General features: G+C 41.9%; 1 protein-coding gene across 1 annotated transcript; it reads right to left on the bottom strand.

Moving 5' to 3' along the window:
- Positions 1–1824: 1824 nt before the first annotated feature.
- Positions 1825–12881, bottom strand: LOC138357749 (uncharacterized). Its single transcript, XM_069314752.1, has 3 exons — positions 12708–12881; positions 10577–10620; positions 1825–3245 (listed from the first exon to the last, which is right to left on the bottom strand). The coding sequence occupies exons 1-3, from the start codon at positions 12741–12743 to the stop codon at positions 3101–3103; spliced, it is 225 nt and encodes a 74-aa protein (XP_069170853.1). The 5' UTR covers positions 12744–12881; the 3' UTR covers positions 1825–3100.
- Positions 12882–25100: the final 12219 nt, after the last annotated feature.

The raw sequence follows: 25100 nt of genomic DNA, 5'->3' as shown, positions 1-25100 counted from the left end.
ACCTGCCATCCATGACAACCACTCACACCACCTGTCTCTCATGACAACCATTGACACCACCTGCCTCCCATGACAACCATTCACGCCACCTGCCTCCCATGACAACCACTCCCACCACCTGCCTCTCATGACAACCATTGACACCACCTGCCTCTCATGACACCACTGACACCATCTACCACCCATATCAACCACTTACACTACTGGACTTATTCGGTAAATATTCGTTAAGCTACTGTATATATAAGAGATACCATTTTATCTTTCCATACAGAAGGGCAGAAGAAATGGTGCTGCCTTGCTTGCAGGGTTATCTTATGCAGCGAATATAGGCCTAAACCTGAAATATTCGTCTAATTTTTGGGAGCTGGGGGTTGGGGGTTGGGGGGGGGGGGTTGACCTATGCGCCAGATCGACTTGTTCGCCGGCATATACGGTACCTAGGTTTTTTATTTATGTTGAAGGTTCTCTTGACTATTCCTAGATTTTTTTTACTGCTGCTCCCACTTGTTGTGAAACCTTTAGTGATTAGTGGATGCTGACTCCAAGGTCTTTATCTTAAACAATCTGTTGCAAGGTACTGTTGTTGATCTAGTAGATGTTGGTGGAACATTGTTATACTCCAAATGCAAGGCCATGCACAATTCCACTACTATTAAAAATCATTTCCAGTCTTCCAATAATTTGTGGAGTTCATGTAGATCTCTTTGCAAAACCTCAAAGTAATTTTCACTTCCTACGATTCCATAAATCCAATCCATCATTCTGTTTAGATAGTATTTTGTGCGACTATGTATACAATCATACATATACTGAATTGATATTTTGGACAATTAGATAGTAGAATTTGGTACTATTTACTTTATAAAGTCCAGAAAAATCAAGCTAAAAACCAGATCTAAATATTCATAGGCCTAGTATATCATATATACTAGGACTTTATTAGGCCTAGTACATATATGATGGTTATGCTAGGCTATTTTTTGTTAGCAACATAAATACAAAACCTTGTCCGGTTTGTCAAAATTCAGTAGTGCTCAATTTTATTTCCTAAATGTCCATTGCTTCAAAATATGTACAATGATCCCCCGTGTTACTGTAAGCACTATCTAAACAGAAGAATAGGCTGCATAAATCTTAGGAGATTTAAAAATTGAATTGTCAGGGAAAAACTGAATTGGAGAGAATTGTCAGGGGAAAGCGCCAAGCCATTACTACTATATAGCACTTGGAAGGGGTCAGGATAAGGATTTGGGATGGGACGGGGGAAAGGAATGGTGCCCAACCACTTGGACGGACGAGGATGGAACGCCGACCTGCATGAATCGAGACCGTCGCACTACCGTCAATTCCAAGTGGTTGGGATAAATCTTGAGACATCGACAATTATGATAATGTGGCTTGCAATATTCTCGTCTATGTGACTCATGTATGTGACAAAGCCCCAATAACTTTGTGGCGCCCCACTTACTACATATCGTCTGTCAGATTCAGTTGCCAGTACCCCTAGTATATAGAAAAAAATATATATGTTCGGTACAGTATTCAGACAATGAGTCACAATAACGTGGCTGAAGATATGATGACCAAACCACACATCAGAAAACAAAGAAACGACGACGTTTCGGTCCATCTGGACCATTATCAAGTCTTGTGATCAGCTTGATATTGGTCCGTGTTGATAATTGTCCAGGACGGACCCTAAACGCCGTCGTTTCTTCGTTTTCTGATGTGTGGTTTGGTCATCATAGGCCTGGTATTGTTTACTTAGGCCTAGCAGCTCCTCGAGGTAACACAGACTTGGGTAGCATTAAGTAAACACGCTTAAGTGCTTATAAATAACTTTTTTTCTTTGTAATGCATATATTAATTTTTGTAACAGAATATCAATGACTAAAAATCTAGAAGAAAACAAACAGAATCTTTAATTTTTACTTGTTAATTCAGTCACTGTCAGTCAGCAACTGGCTTTACTTAATACTTAATATTAGTGTTTTGCTTAAGACACGATCAGACGAGGACGAGGGTCTTGATAACTATGTATGCAGAACTTCAATATATTGGTTAACAGAATAGACAAATATAGCAACTTATAAATCTATTTATAATTACTTATATCCTAGTTTATATACAAAATCTAGAAAATTTTCAAGCAAAGATATTATGATCTAAGCTGAAGTATAATCGAAGTGTATAACCAAGCTTACTCTTAATACAAAAATGAGGTTTGGATTCACAAACTAATATCGCCACTAATTACTAGAAGGTTATCTTAGGGTGTTGTGCTGTTCTGCCTTTATTGTGTCCTGTTCTTCATTTATTGTGCGTTGGTCTGCATTTCTTGTGACTTGTTCTACTTTTATTGCCTGTTGTTCTACATGTCTTGTGCTTTGTTCTACTTGTATTGAGCCCTGTTCTTTATTTGCATTGTTCTTTATTTATTGCATTGTTCTTTATTTATTGCAGTGTTCTTTATTTCCATTGTTCTTTATTTATTGCTTTGTTTTTTATTTATTACATTGTTTTCTTATGTTATGTACATTTTTGATCATTTATTATGTGTTTTTTGCAAGTCATGTGCATTGTTTTGCATTTATTGTTGGTATTCAGCATTTATTTCATGAGGTTCTTAATGTCTTTTGCATCATTTTTTAATTATCGTGTGTTGATTTGCTGGTCTTATGCATTATTCTTTGTTTATTACGTGTTTTTTCTGCATTTACTATGCATTTTCCTCCATTTATTGTCTTGTGCGTTGTTGTGCATATCTTGATACGTTCATGTCAGTTGTGCCATCTTGAGGTTGACAGTTGCTGGGAGACAACTGTGGAGTCAAGGTGTCAACTCGTCCAAGTGAGCTGGAACATCTTAGGGTGTGTTTCCCGGACAGGTTCCAAGCATTCGTGATAGATGAAAGTATTCTAGACGTGTGTAATGCTGGTTTTATTAAGGAATATTACACAGCGCCTCTACTGGCTGAAATAATTTCATAGATAATATGAAAACGCTCTTATTAATTGCTCCTACTGCGTACCCTATTGCCCCTCCTACAGTGTGCCCTTCTGCCCCTCTTCCAACGTAATCTTTGTTCCTCCTGACCTTAGTTCATGCACTCCTTGCCACAGCCAGCAACAAGACAACACTTGTGGCCCCTGCCAGTCGTCCGACACTCCTGGTCAGAAGTACACTGGTCGTAGTATTGAATGCAGACCCTTCCGAACGAGTTGGGATCCGGACAGCTACTCCTGTGGAAAGTTTGTATTAGAAGTCGGAAATGGAAGAAAATGGGTTATAGAAACACTAATAATTAAGGTATATTAAATTAAGACTTAAAACGAATAAACAAGAGATATGAATTAAATTAGTTTTTATCAAGCTTTACCATCTCCAATACAGAACATTTTTGTGTGATTTGGCAAGGAAATGAAGTTATTACAAGGACGTGTGATTGCTGAATTCTATCAAGTTTAGGTTAGACATATATTAATGTGTTTGGGTGAATATAAATAGGATAAGGGTGGAAAGGACCAATAGGAACTGCCCCACTTGAGCTATTTATTTGCAGTGGACTTAATACCCTTCCTGAGGTTAATAGGCCTTAAACTTAACATCAAGCTTTCTGGTTGGTCAATTATCTATTGTTGTGTCCTCAATAACCTTCCTCAGGTTGATAAGCTTTAAATCAAATACCAAACTTACTGGTTCATCAGAAAGCTATTATACAGTGGAACACATAACAAACGTATTATACAGTCCACCTTCAGTGGACTGTATAATACGTTTGTTATGTGTTCCACTTAACTCCACAGGGGTTTGAATTTATTATTAAATAAACTTAATGTATGAACCTAAGTATTTGGTCAGTTCAGTTGACTGAATATAACTCTCAAATTATTTAACTTTCAAAGGACCAGCATCTTGGCATTGACTCTTCATCGTGTATGTATGATTGTCACTGAATGGGCTAAATATTATTTGAGAATTAATAATTACTTAATTATGGTCTAGTTTATCTGAGTTAGGTTAAGGAGGGAGACAGAAAGAAACAGAGACAGATACACAAAGAGAAGGAGAAGGAGAGACAGGCAGGGAAGAGATAGATAGATAGAAAGAGAGGGACAAAGAAAGAAGAGAGAGACCGAGGGACAGACAGAGGAGAGAGAGACAGACAGAAGGAGAGAGACAAAGATTAAGACAGAGATAGCGAGAGAGAGAGAGAGAGAGAGAGAGAGAGAGAGAGAGAGAGAGAGAGAGAGAGAGAGAGAGAGAGAGAGAGAGAGAGAGAGAGAGAGAGAGAGACAGAGACAGACAGAGAGACAGAGACAGACAGAGAGACAGAGAGAGACAGAGGGAAAGGCAGAAATGAGGAGAGGCAGAGACAGAGAGATAGAAACAGAAAGAACGAAACAAACAGCAAGAGAAAGAGACAGAGAGAAGGAAACAGAGAGAGAGAGACAGACAGAAGGAAACAGAGAGGCAAGGCAAGAGACAGAGAGACACGGGTGAGCAGGAGACTGGACGAGCGGCTGGGTGACATGTTACAGATTTAGGAGTGAGGCGCACATTGGCTGGCTACAGTCCCTCGCCCACGGTCACAGTCACTACACCTAGGGGGGAGGGGGGGGGGGGGGGGAGAAATAGCCTATCCCTTTGAGATGTATTTTTTTTCTTGTCACAATAAACATAATTTAACCTGAACTTGAACTGCAAAACCGTTTCTGTCTGCAAGATTGTTTCATATTTCATAATGATATCCTCCCGTACACACCAACAGTGTTTGTAATATTCTTTACCTATCAGTACTTCCCACACACACACACACACACACACACACACACACACACACACACACACACACACACACACACACACACACACACACACACATACACATACACACACACACACACACACACACACACACACACACACACACACATAGAAAGGCAGTTGAGGTCAGACAGCCGCGGAGGTCAGAAGGGTCTGGGAAGCTCTTGCGTAGCTAGTGAATTGGGGGGAATAATCAGTGTATATGCGTATATGAGTGTATATGAGTGATTGAATAACTAGTAAGCTCACTCAAACCACAAGAAAGTGAAGAAAAACAGTACAAACACCACCACTGAAAATAAGTGTCGAGTACATCGTGGTATTGTGAAATTGTGGAGCCGAAATTGTGGAGCCGAAATTGTGGAGCCGGAGTGACCTCACCACTAGTGACCTCACCAGCTGTGACGTGGGACGCAGCGACCTCACCTCCTGACCAGCTGCGTGGAGTACTTTCTCGCCTGTTTGTGCTGCAGATTGTGCAAGGTATTGAGGAGCGCCTTTTTGGCTAGATTGTTACTGCAATGACTAGAAGGGGTTCAAGGTCAATCACCAGCAGGGATGAGGAGGAGGACAGATTTGTAGACAAATTAATAGGGAAATTTGTAGAGAGAAGGAGCGATTGGATGGAGGATCTAATTCAAGGGATTAAAAGTGAGTTATTTCAGCAAATACAGGATGCGGTAGAGAGGCTGAAACAAGAACTTATGCTCTATGTTCAGGAAGAGATTAGGAAGGGAAGAGAGGACTGGGAGAGGGAATGTGCTCGTATCACAAACGAATTAGGAAGGATTAACAGCATGGCTAAGGACAGAGGATTAGTGGGGGATGGGTTAGTGACTGCGGTTGGGATGGAGAATCCCCAGGGGACAGGCTACCAGCATGACAATGAATTACTGAGGAGACGGTCTATTATAATACATGGATTATTCGAATCTGGGGCACCAACAAGACAAGAGAGAATAGAAACGGAAAAATACGAATTGCACGAGATATTGAGATGTATTGGAGCAGGAATGGCAGAACACGAGGTGGATATCAGCCGCCGGGTTGGACCTTACAATTGTACCAAGAATAGACCTGTTCTGGTGCAAGTCTCCAATGAGGAGGCTGTGGAGTACATAATGAGGAACAAGCATTTACTCAGAGGAAGTGAAACCCATTACAATGTGTTTATAGAGAGGTTTATGACGAAAGATGAGCAAATAGCCCACAAGAATAGATGGCAACAACGACTCCGAACTAGCCTCTCAGGTAGTCTCACCTCCCAGGTCACATCCCAGGTCACCTCCCAGGCCACCTCCCAGGTCACCTCCCAGGTTGCATCCTCCCCAACTCAGCCCTCCTATACCTCCCCCCTGCCTCAGCCTCCCAAAACCCCCCTGTCCCTTCCACATTTGCACCTCCCCAACGATTCCCCTGCCCCTGCTACATCACACCTGTCAACGACCCCAGTGGGTCAAGCCATGCCCTCCCACCTTCCCATCCCCCCTCCCCAACTACCCCTTCCTACTCCCCTGCCAATTCTACCCCATTGACTTCAATTCCATCTGCTCCATCCCAGCTTCCACTGCACCCCTCTTCCACTCACCCCCAAACCCCACCCAACCCTCACCCCTCCTATGCACCTCCAGCCCACATTTAACCCCCTCACCTTGTGACCCCCTAACACCTTCCTCCATCTCCCTCTTCCCCTCTTCTACCCCAAAACCCCCACCTACCCCCGATTCCCCCCTAACTAATACACCCTCTCTTCCACTCCCAGCACCCATGCTCCATTCTCATCTCAGCCCTCTGCCCTCAGTATCCCTCTCCCCCCCCCAACCTCTCAACCTCTATCTGACTCTCAGTCTTACTCTATTTCTCAACCCCCCTATGCTATTCAGACCCCTAACTTTCAGACCCATTATGCCCTTCCTACCCCCCTAGATGCCCAGACCCCATTCGCCTACCAGGCACTCCCAGGCACCCCCCTAGCACCCCCCCACTCACCCCCACAGCCCCCACTTGCCCCCCAGACCCCTGGTGAAAGGGGGAACTCTGACACCCGAGTTTCCAAGAAGAGTCTCAAGGTTTGGTACACCAATGCTGATGGGGTAGCCAATAAAGCAGAAGAGATAAAAGAAAGAGTTAGTGAGGCAGACCCAGACATAGTGGCAATAGTGGAAACTAAAATAAATGGCATGATCTCGGATGCAATCTTTCCAGAGGGGTACCAGGTGATAAGAAAAGAAAGGACACAGAGACAGGGAGGAGGAGTGGCACTACTAATAAAGCGGAAATGGAAGTTTGATGAGCTGGAAAATCCGGGTACCAATGAAAGCACGAGCTTCATACATGGAACTCTGACAGTGGATGGGAAGAAGATTGTAATCTTGATACTCTACAATCCCCCACCAAACAGTAGAAGGCCCAGGCAGGAGTACGAGGACAGCAACAAGACATGTATAGATGAACTGCAGAGGGCAGCAACTTTAGCGCATAGAATGAGAGCGAAGCTGCTGGTCATGGGGGACCTAAATCACGGAGAGATAGATTGGGAAACGAGGAATCCCCATGGCGGGGAGGAGACCTGGGGAGCGAAGCTGGTAGACGTTATTGACAGGAATTTCCTAACACAGCATGTGAAAGAAGATACTAGGGAAAGAGGAGGGGATACGCCCAGCCTATTAGATCTCATTTTCACCCAGAATGCAGAAGACATCGAGCAGTTGGAACATGAAATACCACTAGGAGCTAGTGACCATTGTGTCCTAGTCTTTGACTACATGATGGAGCTTAAAATTGTGACCAAAGGACAAGAGGTCCGGGAAAGGAGACTTGATTACAGAAAAGGGGACTACAGAAGGATAAGGGACTACCTGGGAGAAGTGCAGTGGGAGGAAGAACTTAGAGGAAAAACAGTGCAAGGTATGATGAACCAAGTCATATTGAAATGCAAGGAGGCTGAAGAGAGATTTATTCCAACAATAAAGGAAAAAAGCAGGAGGGAATATAATAACCCATGGTTTAATAGACAGTGTCAGGAAGCAAAGGTGAGAAGCAGGAGGGAGTGGAGGAAGTACAGAAGACAAAGGACAGAGGACAACAGTATTAGATGTAACAGAGCTAGGAATGATTACATTAACATAAGACGAGTGTCGGAAAGAAATTATGAGAATGATATTGCAGTCAAAGCGAAAAAGCAACCAAAATTACTACATAGCCATATAAGAAGGAAGATGTCGGTAAATGACCAAGTGACAAGACTGAGGAAAACAGAAGGGGCATATACAGAAAGCGACAAGGAAATCTGCGAGGTACTGAATGCAAAATTCCATGGAGTGTTCACAACCGAGCCTGAGCAGCTCCCATTGTTAGAAGAGATTACCCAAGATGAAAGACTATCAGATATAGAGGTGACAGCAGAGGATGTAATGAAACAGTTGACAACACTGGATGCAAATAAAGCTGTTGGACCAGACAAAGTATCACCGTGGATACTTAAAGAGGCAGCGCAGGCTCTCAGCGTGCCTTTGGCAATGATCTTTAATGAGTCACTTATGTCGGGAGAATTGCCCAGTTGCTGGAAGGAGGCAAATGTCGTACCGATTTTCAAAAAAGGTGATAGGGAGGAGGCACTTAACTACAGACCCGTATCACTGACAAGCATCCCCTGCAAAATACTTGAAAGAATAATTAGACTAAGACTTGTTGAGCACCTGGAGAGCATTGGGTTTGTAAACAAGCACCAACATGGGTTCTGGACAGGGAAATCATGCCTAACAAACCTTTTAGAATTCTATGATAAAGTAACAAGGATAAGGCAGGACAGAGAAGGCTGGGCAGACTGCATATTTCTTGACTGCCAAAAGGCCTTTGATACGGTACCGCACATGAGACTGCTATACAAACTTGAGAGGCAGGCAGGAGTAAGCGGAAAGGCCCTAGTATGGGTGAAGAACTACCTAACAGGAAGGAGCCAGAGGGTAATGGTAAGGGGCGAGAAGTCGGACTGGCGAACAGTAACAAGTGGAGTACCTCAAGGATCGGTGCTGGGACCAATCCTCTTTCTAATTTACGTAAATGATATGTTTACAGGAGTGGAATCATACATGTCAATGTTTGCGGATGACGCAAAATTAATGAGAAGAGTTGTGACAGACGAGGATTGTAGGATCCTCCAAGAGGACTTAAACAGGCTGCAGAGATGGTCAGGGAAATGGCTACTGGAGTTTAACACCAGTAAATGTAAAGTTATGGAAATGGGATCAGGTGACAGGAGACCAAAGGGACAGTACACAATGAAGGGGAACAGCCTACCTGTAACGATTCGAGAAAGAGACCTGGGAGTGGATGTGACACCTAATCTAACTCCTGAGGCACATATAAATAGGATAACGACAGCAGCGTACTCTACACTGGCGAAAATTAGAACTTCATTCAGAAACCTAAATGAGGAGGCTTTTAGGGCGCTTTACACTGCCTACGTGAGACCCGTCTTAGAGTATGCCGCGCCATCATGGAGCCCCCACCTGAAGAAACATAAAGAAACTGGAGAAGGTTCAGAGGTTTGCGACGATGCTTGTCCTAGAGTTACGAGGGATGGGATATGAAGAGCGGCTGAAGGAACTGAACCTTACGACACTAGAGAAAAGAAGGGAGAGAGGAGATATGATAGGGACATATAAAATACTCAGGGGAATTGACAAAGTGGAAATAGATGAAATGTTCACACGTAATAATAACAGAACGAGGGGACATGGGTGGAAACTGGAAACTCAGATGAGTCACAGAGATGTCAGGAAGTTTTCTTTTAGCGTGAGAGTAGTGGAAAAATGGAATGCACTTGGGGAACAGGTTGTGGAAGCAAATACTATTCATACTTTTAAAACTAGATATGATAGGGAAATGGGACAGGAGTCATTGCTGTAAACAACCGATAGCTGGAAAGGCGGGATCCAAGAGTCAATGCTCGATCCTGCAAGCACATATAGGTGAGTACATATAGGTGAGTACACACACACACACACACACACACACACACACACACACACACACACACACACACACACACACACACACACACACACACACACACACACACACCTGAATCTCACAACCATGGGACACAAACACACACACAAACATCCCAAACACACTACACACACACACCACACCAAATATAGTACAAACAGAAACACACCCACATCACAAACACAAACATACCAAACACACAAACACTCCAAACACACTCAAACATACCAATCACACACACACACACACACACACACACACACACACACACACACACACACACACACACACACACACACACACACACACTCACACACACACACACACACACACACACACACACACACACACACACACACACACACACTCACACACACACACACACACACACACACACACACACACACACACACACACACACACACACTCACACACCCAAAGTTAGAAAAGGTTCAGAGGTAGGCCACCAGGCTAGTCCCCGAGCTGAGAGGGATGAGCTACGAGGAAAGATATCTCTCTCTCTCTCTCCCTCTCTCTCTCTCTGTCTCTCTCTCGCTCTCTCTCTCTCTCTCTCTCTCTCTCTCTCTCTCTCTCTCTCTCTCTCTCTCTCTCTCTCTCTCTCTCTCTCTCTCTCTCTCTCTCTCTCTCTCTCTCTAGTGTTGGTACAAGGACAACATACCAACCAGACACTCTAATAACATTAACAAGGACAACATACAAACAGTGTACTTACCCAGCATAGTGTGTGCGCTGAGATGTTGTTCCCACAACAACAATCTGATAAAACAACAAAACATTTATTATTAATATATATGGCTCGTATAACTGAAAGTAATTTAGGATGATTTAATAACTCTAACGTTTATGAAATGTTTGCAAAGTCCATCTGGTCCTACTTACCAAATCTCTTGCCTAATGTTTTGCCCAACCTTTAGTCCAGTCTCTCACCCAATGTCTTGTCCAACTTCTAGTCCAGTCTCTTACCCATTGTCTTGTCCAACCTCTAGTCCAGTCTCTCACCCAATGTCTTGTCCAACCTCTAGTCCAGTCTCTCACCCAATGTCTTGTTCAACCTCTAGTCCAGTCTCTCACCCATTGTCTTGTTCAACCTTTAGTCCAGTCTCTCACCCAATGTCTTGTCCAACTTCTAGTCCAGTCTCTTACCCATTGTCTTGTCCAACCTCTAGTCCAGTCTCTCACCCAATGTCTTGTCCAACCTCTAGTCCAGTCTCTCACCCAATGTCTTGTCCAACCTCTAGTCCAGTCTCTCACCCAATGTCTTGTTCAACCTCTAGTCCAGTCTCTCACCCATTGTCTTGTTCAACCTCTAGTCCAGTCTCTCACCCATTGTCTTGTCCAACCTCTAGTCCAGTCTCTCGCCCAATTTCTTGCCCAACCACTGACCTAGTCTCTTGCTGAATTTCTTTCCTATTTATTTGCCCAATCTCTTGCACAGTCTATTGTGTAATCTTTTGTATAGTCATTTGCAGAATCCGTTTCATTAATCTCTTGTCCACTCTCATGCCCAATCTCTTTAATAATCTCTTTCCTAATATTTGGCTCAACCTCAGGCTATTTTCTGCTGCCAATGTTTTGCTCATTCTATTGCTCACTCTGTTTGCTCAGTCTCTTGCCAATTTTTATACTCAGTGTCTTGCTCAATCTCTTGCCAATCAATTTCGTAATCTCTTGCTCAATCTTTCAACTAATTTCCTGCTCTTTTGTGTAATCTCTTGGCCAATCTCTTGTTCAATCGGTTAATCAATCTCTTGCACAATAACTTTCCCAATTTCTTTTCCTTTTCATATTATCTTGGCCAATCTCTTATCCAATCTCTGGCTCAATCTCTTGTTTATTTGTTTTACTTTCTCAGTGGTACAGTGCTAAACTATTGACCTACTACACCACAAGGTTTAGTTCTGCACCACTGAACCACAACATTTCAAAGTTGTGTACTGTACTACTGAACCACCACACCACAATGGTTGACTGCTGTTTTTCTGAACCACCACTCCACAGTGGTTAACTGCTGAACCACTGAACCACCACTCCACAATGGTTAGCTACTGTACCACTGAACCACCACCCCATAACGTTGACTGCTGCATCAATCAACTGACCTCAAAGAGTGTGGGATCCACTGCCACCCGCAGCAAGGGGTTCATGACCACTCACAGGAGGGATATGGGGTCTATAACAACGTAAAGGAAATGGTTCTGAAACCCTTTCAGGGATGGCTATGGGGGGGTGGGGTGTCCACTGCCTCTCACAAGATGGCTATGGGGTTCACGTCCACTTACAGAATGGCTACGGGGTCCACTACCAGTCACGAGATGGATATGGGGTCCACTGCCACTAACAAGGATAGGTATTGGGTCCATTGTCACTCATAGGATATCAATGGTGTACACTAAGACTCACAGGATGGATATGGGGTTCACTGCTACCCACAAGATGGATATGGGGGGTTCAATTAGACTCACAGGATGGATATGGGGTTCACTGTCACTCACAGGATGGATATGAGGTCCACTGCTACTCATAGGATCCTATGGGGTCCACTGCCACTCACGGGATGGCTATGGAGTTCACTGTTACTCACAGGATGGCTATGGGGTTCACTAACACTCACAGGATGGCTATGGGGTCCACTGCTACTCACAGGATGCTATGGGGTCCACTGCCGCTCGCAGGATGATTATTGGATGTAATACCAAACACAGGATAGGGATAATGTCCAATACCACTCACAGGATGGATAAGGGATGTATGATAAATTAAGTCAATAAACAATATTAAATAAGATTGTCATTGAATACTGACCTCTTCCCTCTGGAACCAAGGCATTAAAAAGCTCCACTCACCGTCAACAACAGAGCTGAGAGCAGCAAGAGCTTCATCGTGGCTTCTGCTGGAGAGGTGAAGGTGTTGACGACTGCTTGAGAGGAGGTGATACTGACCAAGACCTGTGGCAGGTGAATGGTTCAGTAGGTGTTGCTGGCGGGACACGTGTGGCTGGTGTGGGGTTCCCCGGGCGCTTAAGGATGTACTGAGAGATGTTCCTTAAGGAGAGCGTTGGCACCTCCCACAGTTCCTTGGGTCCGCGCTGCGTAAAAACTGGAGCTGTGTTGTCTAGCCGGAGCCGCAGCTAACCAGTCCAGGACGACGCATAATATGACTCGTTTTCTTAACACATTGGTCGACCTGGCAACCTCTGGGTTCCTGGAACACTGCTGAGTCTCTCCTGAACGTGTTCCTCTTCCACAACACTGTTTACCTCACACTGCTTACCTAACTTTGTTTATATAGCAGTGTTACCCCTAACAGTGCTTATAGCAGTGTTACCCTAACAGTGCTTATAGCAGTGTTACCCTAACAGTGCTTATAGCAGTGTTACCCTAACAGTGCTTATAGCAGTGTTACCCTAACAGTGCTTATAGCAGTGTTACCCTAACAGTGCCTATAGCAGTGTTACCCTAACAGTGCTTGTATAGCAGTGCATACCTAATAGGGCCTATATATCAGTGCTTATTTAGCAGTCCATACTTAATTGGGCCTATATAGCAGTGCTAACCTAGCATTGTTTACATAGCAGTGTTAGCCTAATAGTGCTTATATAGCAGTGATTGTATAACAGTGCTAATATAGCAGTGCTTACTTTACATTATATATATATATATATATATATATATATATATATATATATATATATATATATATATATATATATATATATATATACAAACCATTATATATATATATATATATTATATATATAATATATATATATATATATATATATAATATATATATATAATATATATAATATATATATATATACATTATATATATAATATATATATATATATATATATATATATATATATATATATATATATATATATATATATATATATATGTTAGCCTAACAGTGTTTATATATCAGTGCTTACATAACAGTGTTTATATTGCAGTGCTTACCAAATATTGTTTGTATAGGAGTGCGCACCTAACAGTGCTTATATAGCAGTGCTTACTTAACAGTGTTTATATAGCAATGCTTACCTAACAGTACTTATTTAGCGGTGCTTACCTAGCATTGTTTATTTAGCAGTACTTATATAACAGTGCTTATATAGCATTGTTTACCTAACAGTACTTACGTATAAGTGCTAATATATCAGCGCCTATATAGCAGTACTTACCTTACAGTGCTTATAAAGCAGTGTTTATCTAACAATGCTTATAATGCAGTGATTACCTAATTACCTTTTACCTGTTTATATTACAATTATTATATAGAAGTGCCTTCCTAGCATTATGTATATAGGTTATACATAATGGTTTGTATATAGGTTATACATAATGGTTTGTATTGCTATACTGGTTTGTATTACTATATAACCATTGTTATACTAACAATGGTTATATAGCAGTGCTTATATAGTAGTGTTTATCAATCACTGGTTATATAGCAGTGATCATAAAGCAGTGTTTAAACAACAGTGCTTATGTGGCAGTGCTAACTTAACAGTGCTTATATCAGTGATAATACAGCAGTGCTTACATAGTAGTGCTTACCTAACAGAGCATATATAGCTGTGCTTTCCTAACATTGTTTTATATCAGTGCTTACCTAACAGTACTTATATATCAGTCCTTACCTCACAGAGCTTATATAACAATGTTAGCCTATGTTTATAAACAGCACTTAACTGACAGTGCTTTTATAGCACTGCTTTGTGCTTATGACAGTGCTGAACTAACGTTGCATATATAGCAGTGCTTACATAACAGTGTTTATATAATAGTGCTTACCTAACAGTGCTTATATAGCATTGCCTATCTAATAGTGCATATATAACAGTGAGGTAGCTTAACTATGTTTATAAACAGCACTTATCTGTCAGTGCTTATATGACATTGCTTACCTAACAGTGTTTATGAGAGTGCCCACCAAACAATGCTTCTATAGCAGTACATATATGCATTGATTACCTAAGAGTGCTTACTTAACAGTGCTTATAGCAATGTTTACCTCACAGTGCCTACCTCACAATGCACAATCAATACCTTACGACCTCTCAATTGTGATTTGTGGAGCCACCTAGGCTCGCCCAACCCAGGACCGGACCCGCTGTCCGGTCGTGGTTTGGGCGCCAAAATTCATTCTGAACGATTTCAGTGCGTTAGGTGGATGTGTTTACGTAGCTAAGGCCAAGCTTCGAGAAGTGACACCTAAGTCATTCCCATCTCATAGTACAATCGACGCGACTCCGCCGTAGAGAGGCAGAATCTGGAATCCGCAAGTGAAAGTACCTTGATTTAGTGAGGAGAGGACTTATATGAGAAGTAGAGTCATCGGCCGCATGATACCCGAGCAGAGGCAACATAGTGTGTCGGTTAGATCCGCGATTAGTATTGACATCGTTCGTCATCTATGCCTAAGTCTAAAGGTATCTGATAGAGACGAAGCTGGGGAAGGCTCCTCTTTGCTGTGGAGACTTTTCGTTGGTAATTCTGGGGAATTTCGGTCCAACACCAGGGACTCTTGACATTATCTCACCGCGCCACCATTTCGTCCACGCCTGCACCCTGTGTAACGAGCACTTTCACTCCAGTCTGGGTGGGAGTAAGGAAGCGTGTACCAAACCTCGCAAGCGTCAATATGCCCCATTCTCCACCCCTGGCTCACGCTGCACCGCGCCGTTTGAGCACGCCGTGGTCATCCCTGGTTCTGTCTTAACCACGAAAAGTTAGTGAGGGAGATCTTCAGCTCTGCAGTGCTTAGGCAGTATGAATAAGTTTGAGTGATTGTGGAGGTCGGCCAAGGTAAAGTGTGTATGTAAAGTGTCTCTCTTGTGTATTGGTGTAAGACTCAGTAACTGAACTCAAATCTCAGGGATCCATCTAACATTGTCCATAAAACACGTGTTCATGTGATCAGGAATTGTAGACGCGTGAGCAACACCTGTATAATTAACGTCAAGCAGTCCGAGGGAAGAACCCAACTGTGTGAAGGACGTAAAGTTGTGTCGGCTAATTACCGTCATTGTGGTAACTTTTCCATTGTAAAGTGTGGTTTATGTGTTGCATGATTTATATTCCATATATGCGATATCTTTCCAGGAGTATCCAGTTCCGGCAGTGAATAACATTAATGTATCTGTGACTGTGTACTGGGAGATTTCCCAGTGGTGTTTACTGTAATATTTGTACCAGTGTATTTGTTATACAAAGTGTGTGTTGTGTGACTTTTGGGCGGAGAATACATATTTTATTTCCCTGTGGGTGGTGTGACGTCCATTGCTAGGCTGCTGCAAAGTGTACCACGTTGTGTGTTGTCTGTATGACAAGACCTTATCTTCAGGTTATCTTCAGATGATTTCGGGGCTTTTTTTAGTGTCCCCGCGGCCCGGTCCTCGACCAGGCCTCCACCCCCAGGAAGCAGCCCGTGACAGCTGACTAACACCCAGGTACCTATTTTACTGCTAGGTAACAGAGGCATAGGGTGAAAGAAACTCTACCCATTGTTTCTCGCCGGCGCCTGGGATCGACCCCGGGACCACAGGATCACAAGTCCAGCGTGCTGTCCGCTCGGCCGACCGGCTCCATAAGTTTATGGGTGTAATCCATGACCTTGGGTGTAATCTTTATTAGTTGGACAAATTAAGGATTCAGTGAGAGTTAATGAGGGTCATTAACTTCACCTAGGGGTAGCACATTGCTTGATGAGGGGAACTGTCGTGTTGAGATTAATGTAATACGTACGGGAGAAATTAGTGGTCTGTGGGACAGCTGATTAGTCACTCTAGCAAATTAGGGTAATTAGCATCGTCATAATGAGTTAACACAGTGATGAGGGACTGTCGAGGGAGCGACGGTAATTGTGTTAACATAAATTGTTCTTGACTAATTATCTGCCCATTGGACGGCTAATTAATGACTCAAGTTAATTGAGTGTAATTAACTCACAGGGTTTTGACTGACTGCCGGACAGCGAAGTCACATGAGCTAGCATAATTCGTAGTATTAATTATCCGTCTGTGGGACAGCTAATTATGCAATCAAAGTTAATTAGGGGTAATTGACGCCCGCCACTTCATGAATTCACAGTGTTTGATGAGCTCTGCTTAAATAGTGTGGAGAGTAACGTATACATGTAGTATTAATCATCATTCCGTGAGGCAGGTAATTAATTTCTCAAAGTTAATTGGAGTAATTAACCCTCATTAAAGTAAATTTGACACAGACTGGTGAGGAACTGTCGATAGGGTGACAGTGGGGGTTAACATAACTCGTTGTGGTTTAAATAGTTTTCAAGTTGGCAGTAATTAATTGGTAATTACTTACTGAATGCTTGATGGGTCAAGTATGATGTAATTAAGGATGAGTGAGTTAGCATGTTGACAGCTGAGTATCTGAGAGACACAACTGTGTTTAACGTAAACTAATTGTTGCTGACTGCTGTTGACAGTCAATTAATGTAATTAATCACTGAGGATCAATTAGTGTAACTTTTATTCTATTGTTTGATTGTGTCTTGAGAGGCAAGTGTTAATGTAGAATTGATAGGAGGTCCCCTGTGTTGTCACTTAACCACCTAGTCGTTACGATCTCATTACATGGGGGCTGCAAGAGTTGTCTTAGCAAGTTGTGATTATAATATTTATATTGCAGTGGGCTGCTAGTAATCTTGATTGCAATTTTGCATCATCAGTTTATACCTCAGTGTTTAGGTAATTCATTGTTTCAGCCTGAAGCGATCACGGATAGGATTTCGTGGTTATACTTGAAGTGGCAATTGACAAGAGTCATTGCTTTACTAAGGCTGTTGAATTAGCTGTTGGTATTGTGCCAATGATAGACAATAATGTACCATAAAGTCGTTGTTGTAGTAATCTTAGTTTTTTATTGAATAAATAGTTATTGTTATGGAAGAATGGTCTTTATGTCAATACCTCCCATAATAGGTATTATGGGAGGTTTACCACATACATATTCTGCATAGTAGTAAACTTCATGTATATGATTAATGTGTATTTTATGTGTATGTGTATTTTGTGTATTTTAATGAAGGCCTGCTTCTTGGATTCGAAACCCGAATCATAGCGCCACAAATCAAATAACTTGGTATGAGAACTTGTCGGTTTCCCTTTATAGTGCCTTGTCACTCGAGAATCCAATGACCTAGTGAATAGGGATTTTAACCTTGGTTGAAGTCCTGGCGGACTACTCCCTCCTTTCTATAGTCTCTTGCCTAAAGTACAAGTTGCTTTCCGACACTTAACCTTTTTAGCTAAGCAGTCCTTTCTGTTTGAGGGCCACCTCCTAATAGAGGTAAATATAGAAAGCTCTCACACTTACCTAACAGTGCTTATTCATCAGTGCTTATACAGCTGTGCTTGTCTAACTATACTTACATAAGATCAGTTACATAGCAGTGTGTTCTTGGTAGTGCTTATATAACAGTGCCCATCTAACAGTGCTTATTCATTAGTGCTTATTCATCAGTGCTTATATAGCAATGCTTAATTGTATTTATTCATCAGTGCTTATCTAACAGGTTTTGCCTAACTATACTTACCTAACAGAAGTTACCAAACAGTGCTTACCTAGCAATGCTTATATAGCAGTGTCTCGGGAAGAGTGAGGTCTAACTCCTGATGCACTGCCTTTTTTCCTTGCTGTTAAGGTTGTTGCCTTAAAATTCTGATGTTAATTTTTTTTGTCGTATCTGGCCTTAATGTTGTGGACGGAGGTGGCTTTCACAACTTCTTCATTCAGTGCATTCTACTTGTTGACTACCTGTACAGAGTACGAGTATTTCCTTACATTCCTTCGGTTCATTTGCTTTTCCAGCTTCCACCAGTGTCCTTTTGTCCCTCTTTCTCTCAATCTGTAGAGGTTTTTCTTGTCCACCTTGTCTATTCTCTCATTTATCTTTTTATGTTGTGATCATATTTCCTCTGTTCCTTCTATCCTATATTGTCGTGAGATTGAATTGCATTTACCTAAGTTTGTATTTTAACCCTCTTACTCTCTTACTCGGGGGTGAACGGTCTTGCTTCATGCAGGTTGGCGTTCAATTCCCGACCATCCAAGTGGTTGGGCATCATTCCATCCTTCCCGTCCCATCCCAAATCCTTATCCTGACCCCTTCCAAGTACTATATAGTCGTAATGGCTTGGCATTTCTCCCCTGATAATTCCCTTCCCATCCCTTCTGGGTGTTTTCAATTTTTGGTTTTGTTTCACAAGGTGTAGATTGACCGCCAGTGCTGCATAGTTCAGTGCTGCTCCAGCATATGTTGAGTAGATTGCTTTGTAGTGGTTCTGACTAGGTTTCTTATCGATGTTCACATATTTGTTAGCGTCCCATATGGTGTCAATGTTACCCTTTATGTGTGTGTGCCTCCGGTGTTAACGTGTGAATTATATCCATTCCTAAATGTGTCTTTCTCTCCGAGTGCTGTAGTTGCCTTCCTCTGTCTGTGCAAATGCCTAGTGGTCTCTTCTCTCCATTCTCCATCTTCATTATCATTTACTTTTTTGAACTGAATTCCAGCAACCATTTGTTTGACAATTCCTGGAGTGTATCAAGATCTTCCTTTACCTTCCTGCATTCCTCTGTTTCTACATTTCTTATCAGCTTTGCGTCATCTGCAAACATTGACATGCTTGAGCTCACTCTGTCAGATAAGTCCTGCACGTAAATTAGGAACAGCACCGATCCCTGGACCAAGCCTTGTGGGACCTCACTTATTACATTCCTCAAGTGTAAAAGTGTAAAGCCTCCTCTCTGACTGACAGTTTTCGTTTTCTCCTCCACGTATTCCCGTGCCCAGTTCAGCCTTCTTCTTCATCTTTTACATCAGTCTTTCATCAGGTGTCAAATTCTTTTTGACAATAGAAAAATACGGTCTACCCAGCCCTTCTTTTTCCTGTCTTATTTCAGTAACCATGTCATAGAAGTCAATCAACATTGTTAAACATGATTTTCCATTTCTAAATCTATACCGACCTTTTGTCACATAGTTGGTCCTCTCCAGATGCTATGCCATTCTTAACCTGATTAATATATCCAGCATTTTACACCGAATACTTGTCAACAGAATAGAACAAACAGAACCGAATACTTGTGGTTTAGCAGAAACTGTTCTGTTAAACCAGTTTATTCCACTAAAGTTGTCACCCATGTCACAAACACTGTTAGACCTAGATGCTCTAGATATTTCATCCCAAGATGCTTTGCTTCCATTCTGTCTAAGTTTGATGGCCTGTATATAACTCCTATTATAAGATTATTTGCTTTTTCTTTCAATTCTTGCCAAATAGTTTCTGTGTGTGGCTCAGTTTTGATTCCCTCTTTGAGACTACATTTCAAATTTTTCCTATCATATATGGCTAATCTCCATCCTCGTGTAATATATATATCTGTGTGAAATAGTTTAAATCCATTTACTTGATGTTCAGCTAATAGTGTTCTATTTTCAACATTCATCCACGTCTCCGTTAGTGCAATAATATCTATTTTTTCTGTGCAGACAAGAGCATTTATATCGTTTATTTTGTTTCTTAGACTCCTACTGTTCGTGTAATATACCCTAAGTGTATTGTTATTTTGAGGGCCTTCTCTTTCCATGTTTATCTTGCCAATTTTTATCCCCGGTGCTCACACTGATCTGTGAAGTAGGTGCACACACTGACCTGTGAAGTGGGTGCACACACTGACCTGTGAAGTAGGTGCACACACTGACCTGTGAAGTAGGTGTACACACTGACCTGTGAAGTAGGTGCACACACTGACCTGTGAAGTAGGTGTACACACTGACCTGTGAAGTAGGTGCACACACTGACCTGTGAAGTAGGTGTACACACTGACCTGTGAAGTAGGTGCACACACTGACCTGTGAAGTAGGTGCACACACTGACCTGTGAAGTAGGTGCACACACTGGCCTGTGACGTAGGTGCACACTCTGACCTGTGAAGTAGGTACACACATTGACCTGTGAAGTAGGTACACACACTGACCTGTGAAGTAGGTACACACATTGACCTGTGAAGTAGGTGCACACACTGACCTGTGAAGTAGGTGCACACACTGACCTGTGAAGTAGGTGCACACACTGACCTGTGAAGTAGGTGCACACACTGACCTGTGAAGTAGATGCACACACTGACCTGTGAGGTAGGTACACGCACACTGATTTGTTAAGTAGATGCACACACTGACCTGTGAGGTAGGTACACACACACTGACTTGTTAAGTAGTTGCACACACTGCATTTAGATCAAGCAGTGTTAGTGTCATGGGTGACTGAAATTTTAGTGGAATAAACAGACTAAACAGAACAGGGAATAATAAAGCAGAAGATTTTCTCGAAATAATTTACGAACGCTTCCAAAGCAACACATTAAGGAACTAACGCATGGACATAATAGTTAAGACTTTCTGGTAAATAACAGGGAAACACAAATTAATGGCGTGAAAATAGGAAGAGAGCTAGGTGAACAGTGATAAGAAAGAAATCAGATTTAGCATAGAATGGAATAGTTTTGTAGAAGAAAATTTTGGTAAAGTGCCATATTTTCGAAAAGCTGATTTTAATGGCCTAAGATTTATTTGGGTAAAATAGATTGGAAAATCCTTGGCATGGATGGGGGGGGGGGGGCGGTCTTGGTGCAAGACGTGAACCCAGTGATGGATGATGTAAAAAGAGATTTCAATGTGAATTCAAGGTATAACTTATTTAAAAATATTTTAAGCAAACACAGGAACGTAGTATACCATACAAATTGAATAGATCGAATAATAATGACCCGAAATTGATAACAAAGGATCTGAAGAACCTTATAAGTAGAAAGAGAGCTCGGTACTAAATGCTTAAGAATGGAGAAGTCAATTTAGAAGAAGAATTCGTCTATCTGGTTAGAAATTTAATACAAGATATAAGGAGGGTAAAAAAACTATGAAGCTCGAATAGCAGGGCAAGCAAAAGTCCCAAAGTTTTTTTTTCAGTTATATCGAACAAAGATTAGGGAAACGATAGGTGCATTAAAAACTAAAACAGGTCAGATAACTGATAATGATGAAGAGATGAGTAGTACTTTTTAATAAATATTTTATCTCTTTATTTACTAAACAGGAACTAAAAATCATGCCTTCAGCGGAACAAGTCTATGTGGGTGGGGGAACGGGACAGGTTGACTAGTTTAGCGGTTACCAGGGAGGATGTTATTAAACATAAGAACATAAGAATTCAGGCAACTGTAGAAAGCCCATTGGCCCATACGAGGCAGCTCCTATTAAGAACATAAGAATAAAGGTAATTGCAGAAGGCTTATTGGTCAACACAAGGCAGCTCCAAATTATAACCACCCAATCCCACTCATATACATGTCCAACCCGCCCTCGAAACAACCAAGGAACCCCACCTCCACCACACCATGCGGCAACTGGCTCTACAAATCACCAACGCTGCCACCGAACCAGCATCCATCCAGGTCCCTCCTAAATCCAAGCTTATCCAACCTACACCCATTGCTTCGTGCTCCGTCTCGTGTTGATACTTTTAACACCCCATCAATATCCCCCTGCTATGCCCATCCATCCACCTGCACACCTCTACCATGTCACCCCCAACTCTTCGCCCCGCCAGACAATGTTACTCAAGCTTTGTCAATCTCTCCTTATATGACAGGTTTCCAACTTGGGGGACCATCTCTGTCATCCTATGCTGGACGCATTCTAGCGAATTCACATCCATTCTACAGCATGGCGACCAAAACTGAACTGCACAATCCAAATGGGGCTCAACCAGAGCAGGACACAGAAGAAGAACAACACCAGGCACCCCATTAGCATCACCTCAACTAACAAATCCCAGCGTCCCATTTGCCCCAATTAGAACATTTATACATTGACCTCCTAGTTGCAATATCCTACCAATCACAATGGCAGATCCCCCCCACCCATCACAATCCGACCTCGCAATCTCAACACCACCCAGCCCTTAACTCTCACATCTGCCAGCATCAAACCGCATCTGCTAATCCATTGATCATTTCAAAATTCAATTTAGATCGTCCTGAAGTGACAGTGAGTCCCCTTCCGTGTTTATCTCCCTCCCGACCCCTGCATCATTGGCAAATTTGCAAATATCGCTGCTCAAACCTGAATCCAAATCATTCCAAACAAATTGTGAAACTCAAGCCAAACAAATCATCAGGGCCGGGCGAAGTGCTTACCAGGGTGCTTAGGGAATGCAAAGAGAAGCTTTGCCAGCCATTATCTACCATTTTTATTAAATCATTGGAGTCGGGCAGAGTGCCAGAGTCATGGATGGTTGCTAATATGGCACCAATTTTCAAGAAAGGAGATAGATCACTTGCGTCAAACTATCGGCCAATTAGTTTAATGTCTATTATGGGAAAGCTACTTGAATCGATAATTTCAAATACTATTTGTCTTCATCTTGAAAAACATAAATTAATAAATGATTCACAACAAGGTTTTACAAATGGCCGTTCATGGTTAACAAATTTGCTATCATGTTATTCCAGCATAATTGAGGCAGTTGATAGCGGTAAGAACATAAGAATAAAGGTCTTCCTGCTCCTGACTCCTGATCACTCTTTCAAATACTTTTATTATGTGGGACGTTAGTGCAACTGGTCTATAATTCTTTGCCAATGCTTTGCTATCACCCTTGTGTAGAGGGGCAATGTCTGATGCTTTAAGCGCATCTGGTATCTCACCCTGTGTCCAAGCTCTTCCTCCACACTATACTGAGTGCCTGTGCTACTGGCACTTTGCATTTCTTTATAAATATTGAATTCCATGAGTCTGGACCCGGGGCTGAGTGCATGGCCATAGTGTCAATTTCTCTTTCAAAATCTGCCACGCTCGTGTTGATATCAGTTATATTTACAGGTGTTTGAGTATCATTCATAAAGAAATTGTCCGAATCTTCCACTTTCATGCTGAGTATCGGAGTGCTAAACATGTCTTCATACTGCTTTTTTAGGATTTCACTAATTTCTTTGTCATCCTCAGTGTATGAACCTTCACTAATACGAATAGGTCCAATACTGGCAGTGGTTTTCGCTTTTGATTTAACATATGTGAAGAAATATTTTGGGTTTTTCTTTATTTCTTGAATTGCTTTCTGTTCTAGTTGCCTTTCTTCAGTCTGATAGGAATGCTTCAGTCTCTGTTCAATTTCTTCAATCTCCCTGTTTAAATTATTTCTTCTCTGTATGGAGAGTCGTGTCTGCTTAAGCATTTCCGTTAATTTCTTCCTCCTTTTGTAATGTCGTCTGCGTTCTCTTTCTACATTGGACCTCTTTCTGGCTTTCCTCAAAGGAACATGTTTCAGACAGACTTCATATGCTTCAGAAGTCAGTTTTTCTATTCCTTGTGTAGGATTTTTATTTCTTAGAACATTTTCCCATTGAATGTTTGTAAGTTCCCTGTTTATTTTCTCCCAGTCTATCCTCTTATTATTAAAATTGAATTTATCGAATAGCCCTTCTCGCTTGTTGTTTCTCTTGGGCCTAATAGGTAAGGAAAAGGGGAAGAAGGAGGAGGAGAATCAAGGCAGAGTCCCACAGTTATATCTTGACACCACACCGCCAGACCAGAGAAGGGGGGCGAGCCTGGAGTCTGGGCTCTCTCCAGTTGAATCGCTGCTGGCCATCTACTCAACTAATCGTACAGCAGCCCTCAATCCAAGTTTACTCAGACCTACTTTACTAATGCTTTCTAATCATTTGTAAACATAGTTGATACCTATTTTAATAATTGATAATCAACAACAAGCTCAGGAGTCTGAATGCTCTGTGCAAACAAGATTCGTCTTACTTCTGGCAAGGAAGATAGGAACGCGCATCAACAAGGGCACCAAATAATCTAAAGTAAGTTATTTTAGAGCTCAATTTGACCTCTGGTTTCCACTGAAGAACCCAGGGTCGTAACAGGTTGTCATCGCCTTTTTGTCCTCTTCTGTTTGAGGCATCTGCCATAGTGCAGTTCATCCAGGCTGCTTCATTTGCTTGTTGTCCGATGTCGGACTTGCTGGTTCTCCGGGGGTTCATTTGTTCTGTTAAAGGGCAAGGTTTAACATTTGTTCTGTTAAAGGTCAAGGTTTAACATTTGTTCTGTTAAAGGGCAAGGTTTAACAGAACAAATAACATTTGTTCTGTTAAAGGGCAAGGTTTTCGAAAAGTTTATTTTAATAGCCTAAGAAATTTTT

The sequence above is a fragment of the Procambarus clarkii genome, chromosome 80, assembly GCF_040958095.1.
Source record: "Procambarus clarkii isolate CNS0578487 chromosome 80, FALCON_Pclarkii_2.0, whole genome shotgun sequence".
Classification (NCBI taxonomy): Eukaryota; Metazoa; Arthropoda; class Malacostraca; order Decapoda; family Cambaridae; genus Procambarus; species Procambarus clarkii.
The sequence above is the reverse complement of the archived record's forward strand: the minus strand, read 5'-3'. Positions and strand labels throughout refer to the sequence as shown.

Bases quoted from the DNA above. Each gene is read 5' to 3' on its own strand.
- LOC138357749 (XM_069314752.1), bottom strand. From the start codon at position 12,743: ATGAAGCTCTTGCTGCTCTCAGCTCTGTTGTTGACG. The intron at 10,621-12,707 runs GTGAGTGGAGCT...TTGTTTTATCAG, and splicing joins TCTCAGCTCTGTTGTTGACG to ATTGTTGTTGTGGGAACAAC. The intron at 3,246-10,576 runs GTAAGTACACTG...AACTTTCCACAG, and splicing joins CAGCGCACACACTATGCTGG to GAGTAGCTGTCCGGATCCCA.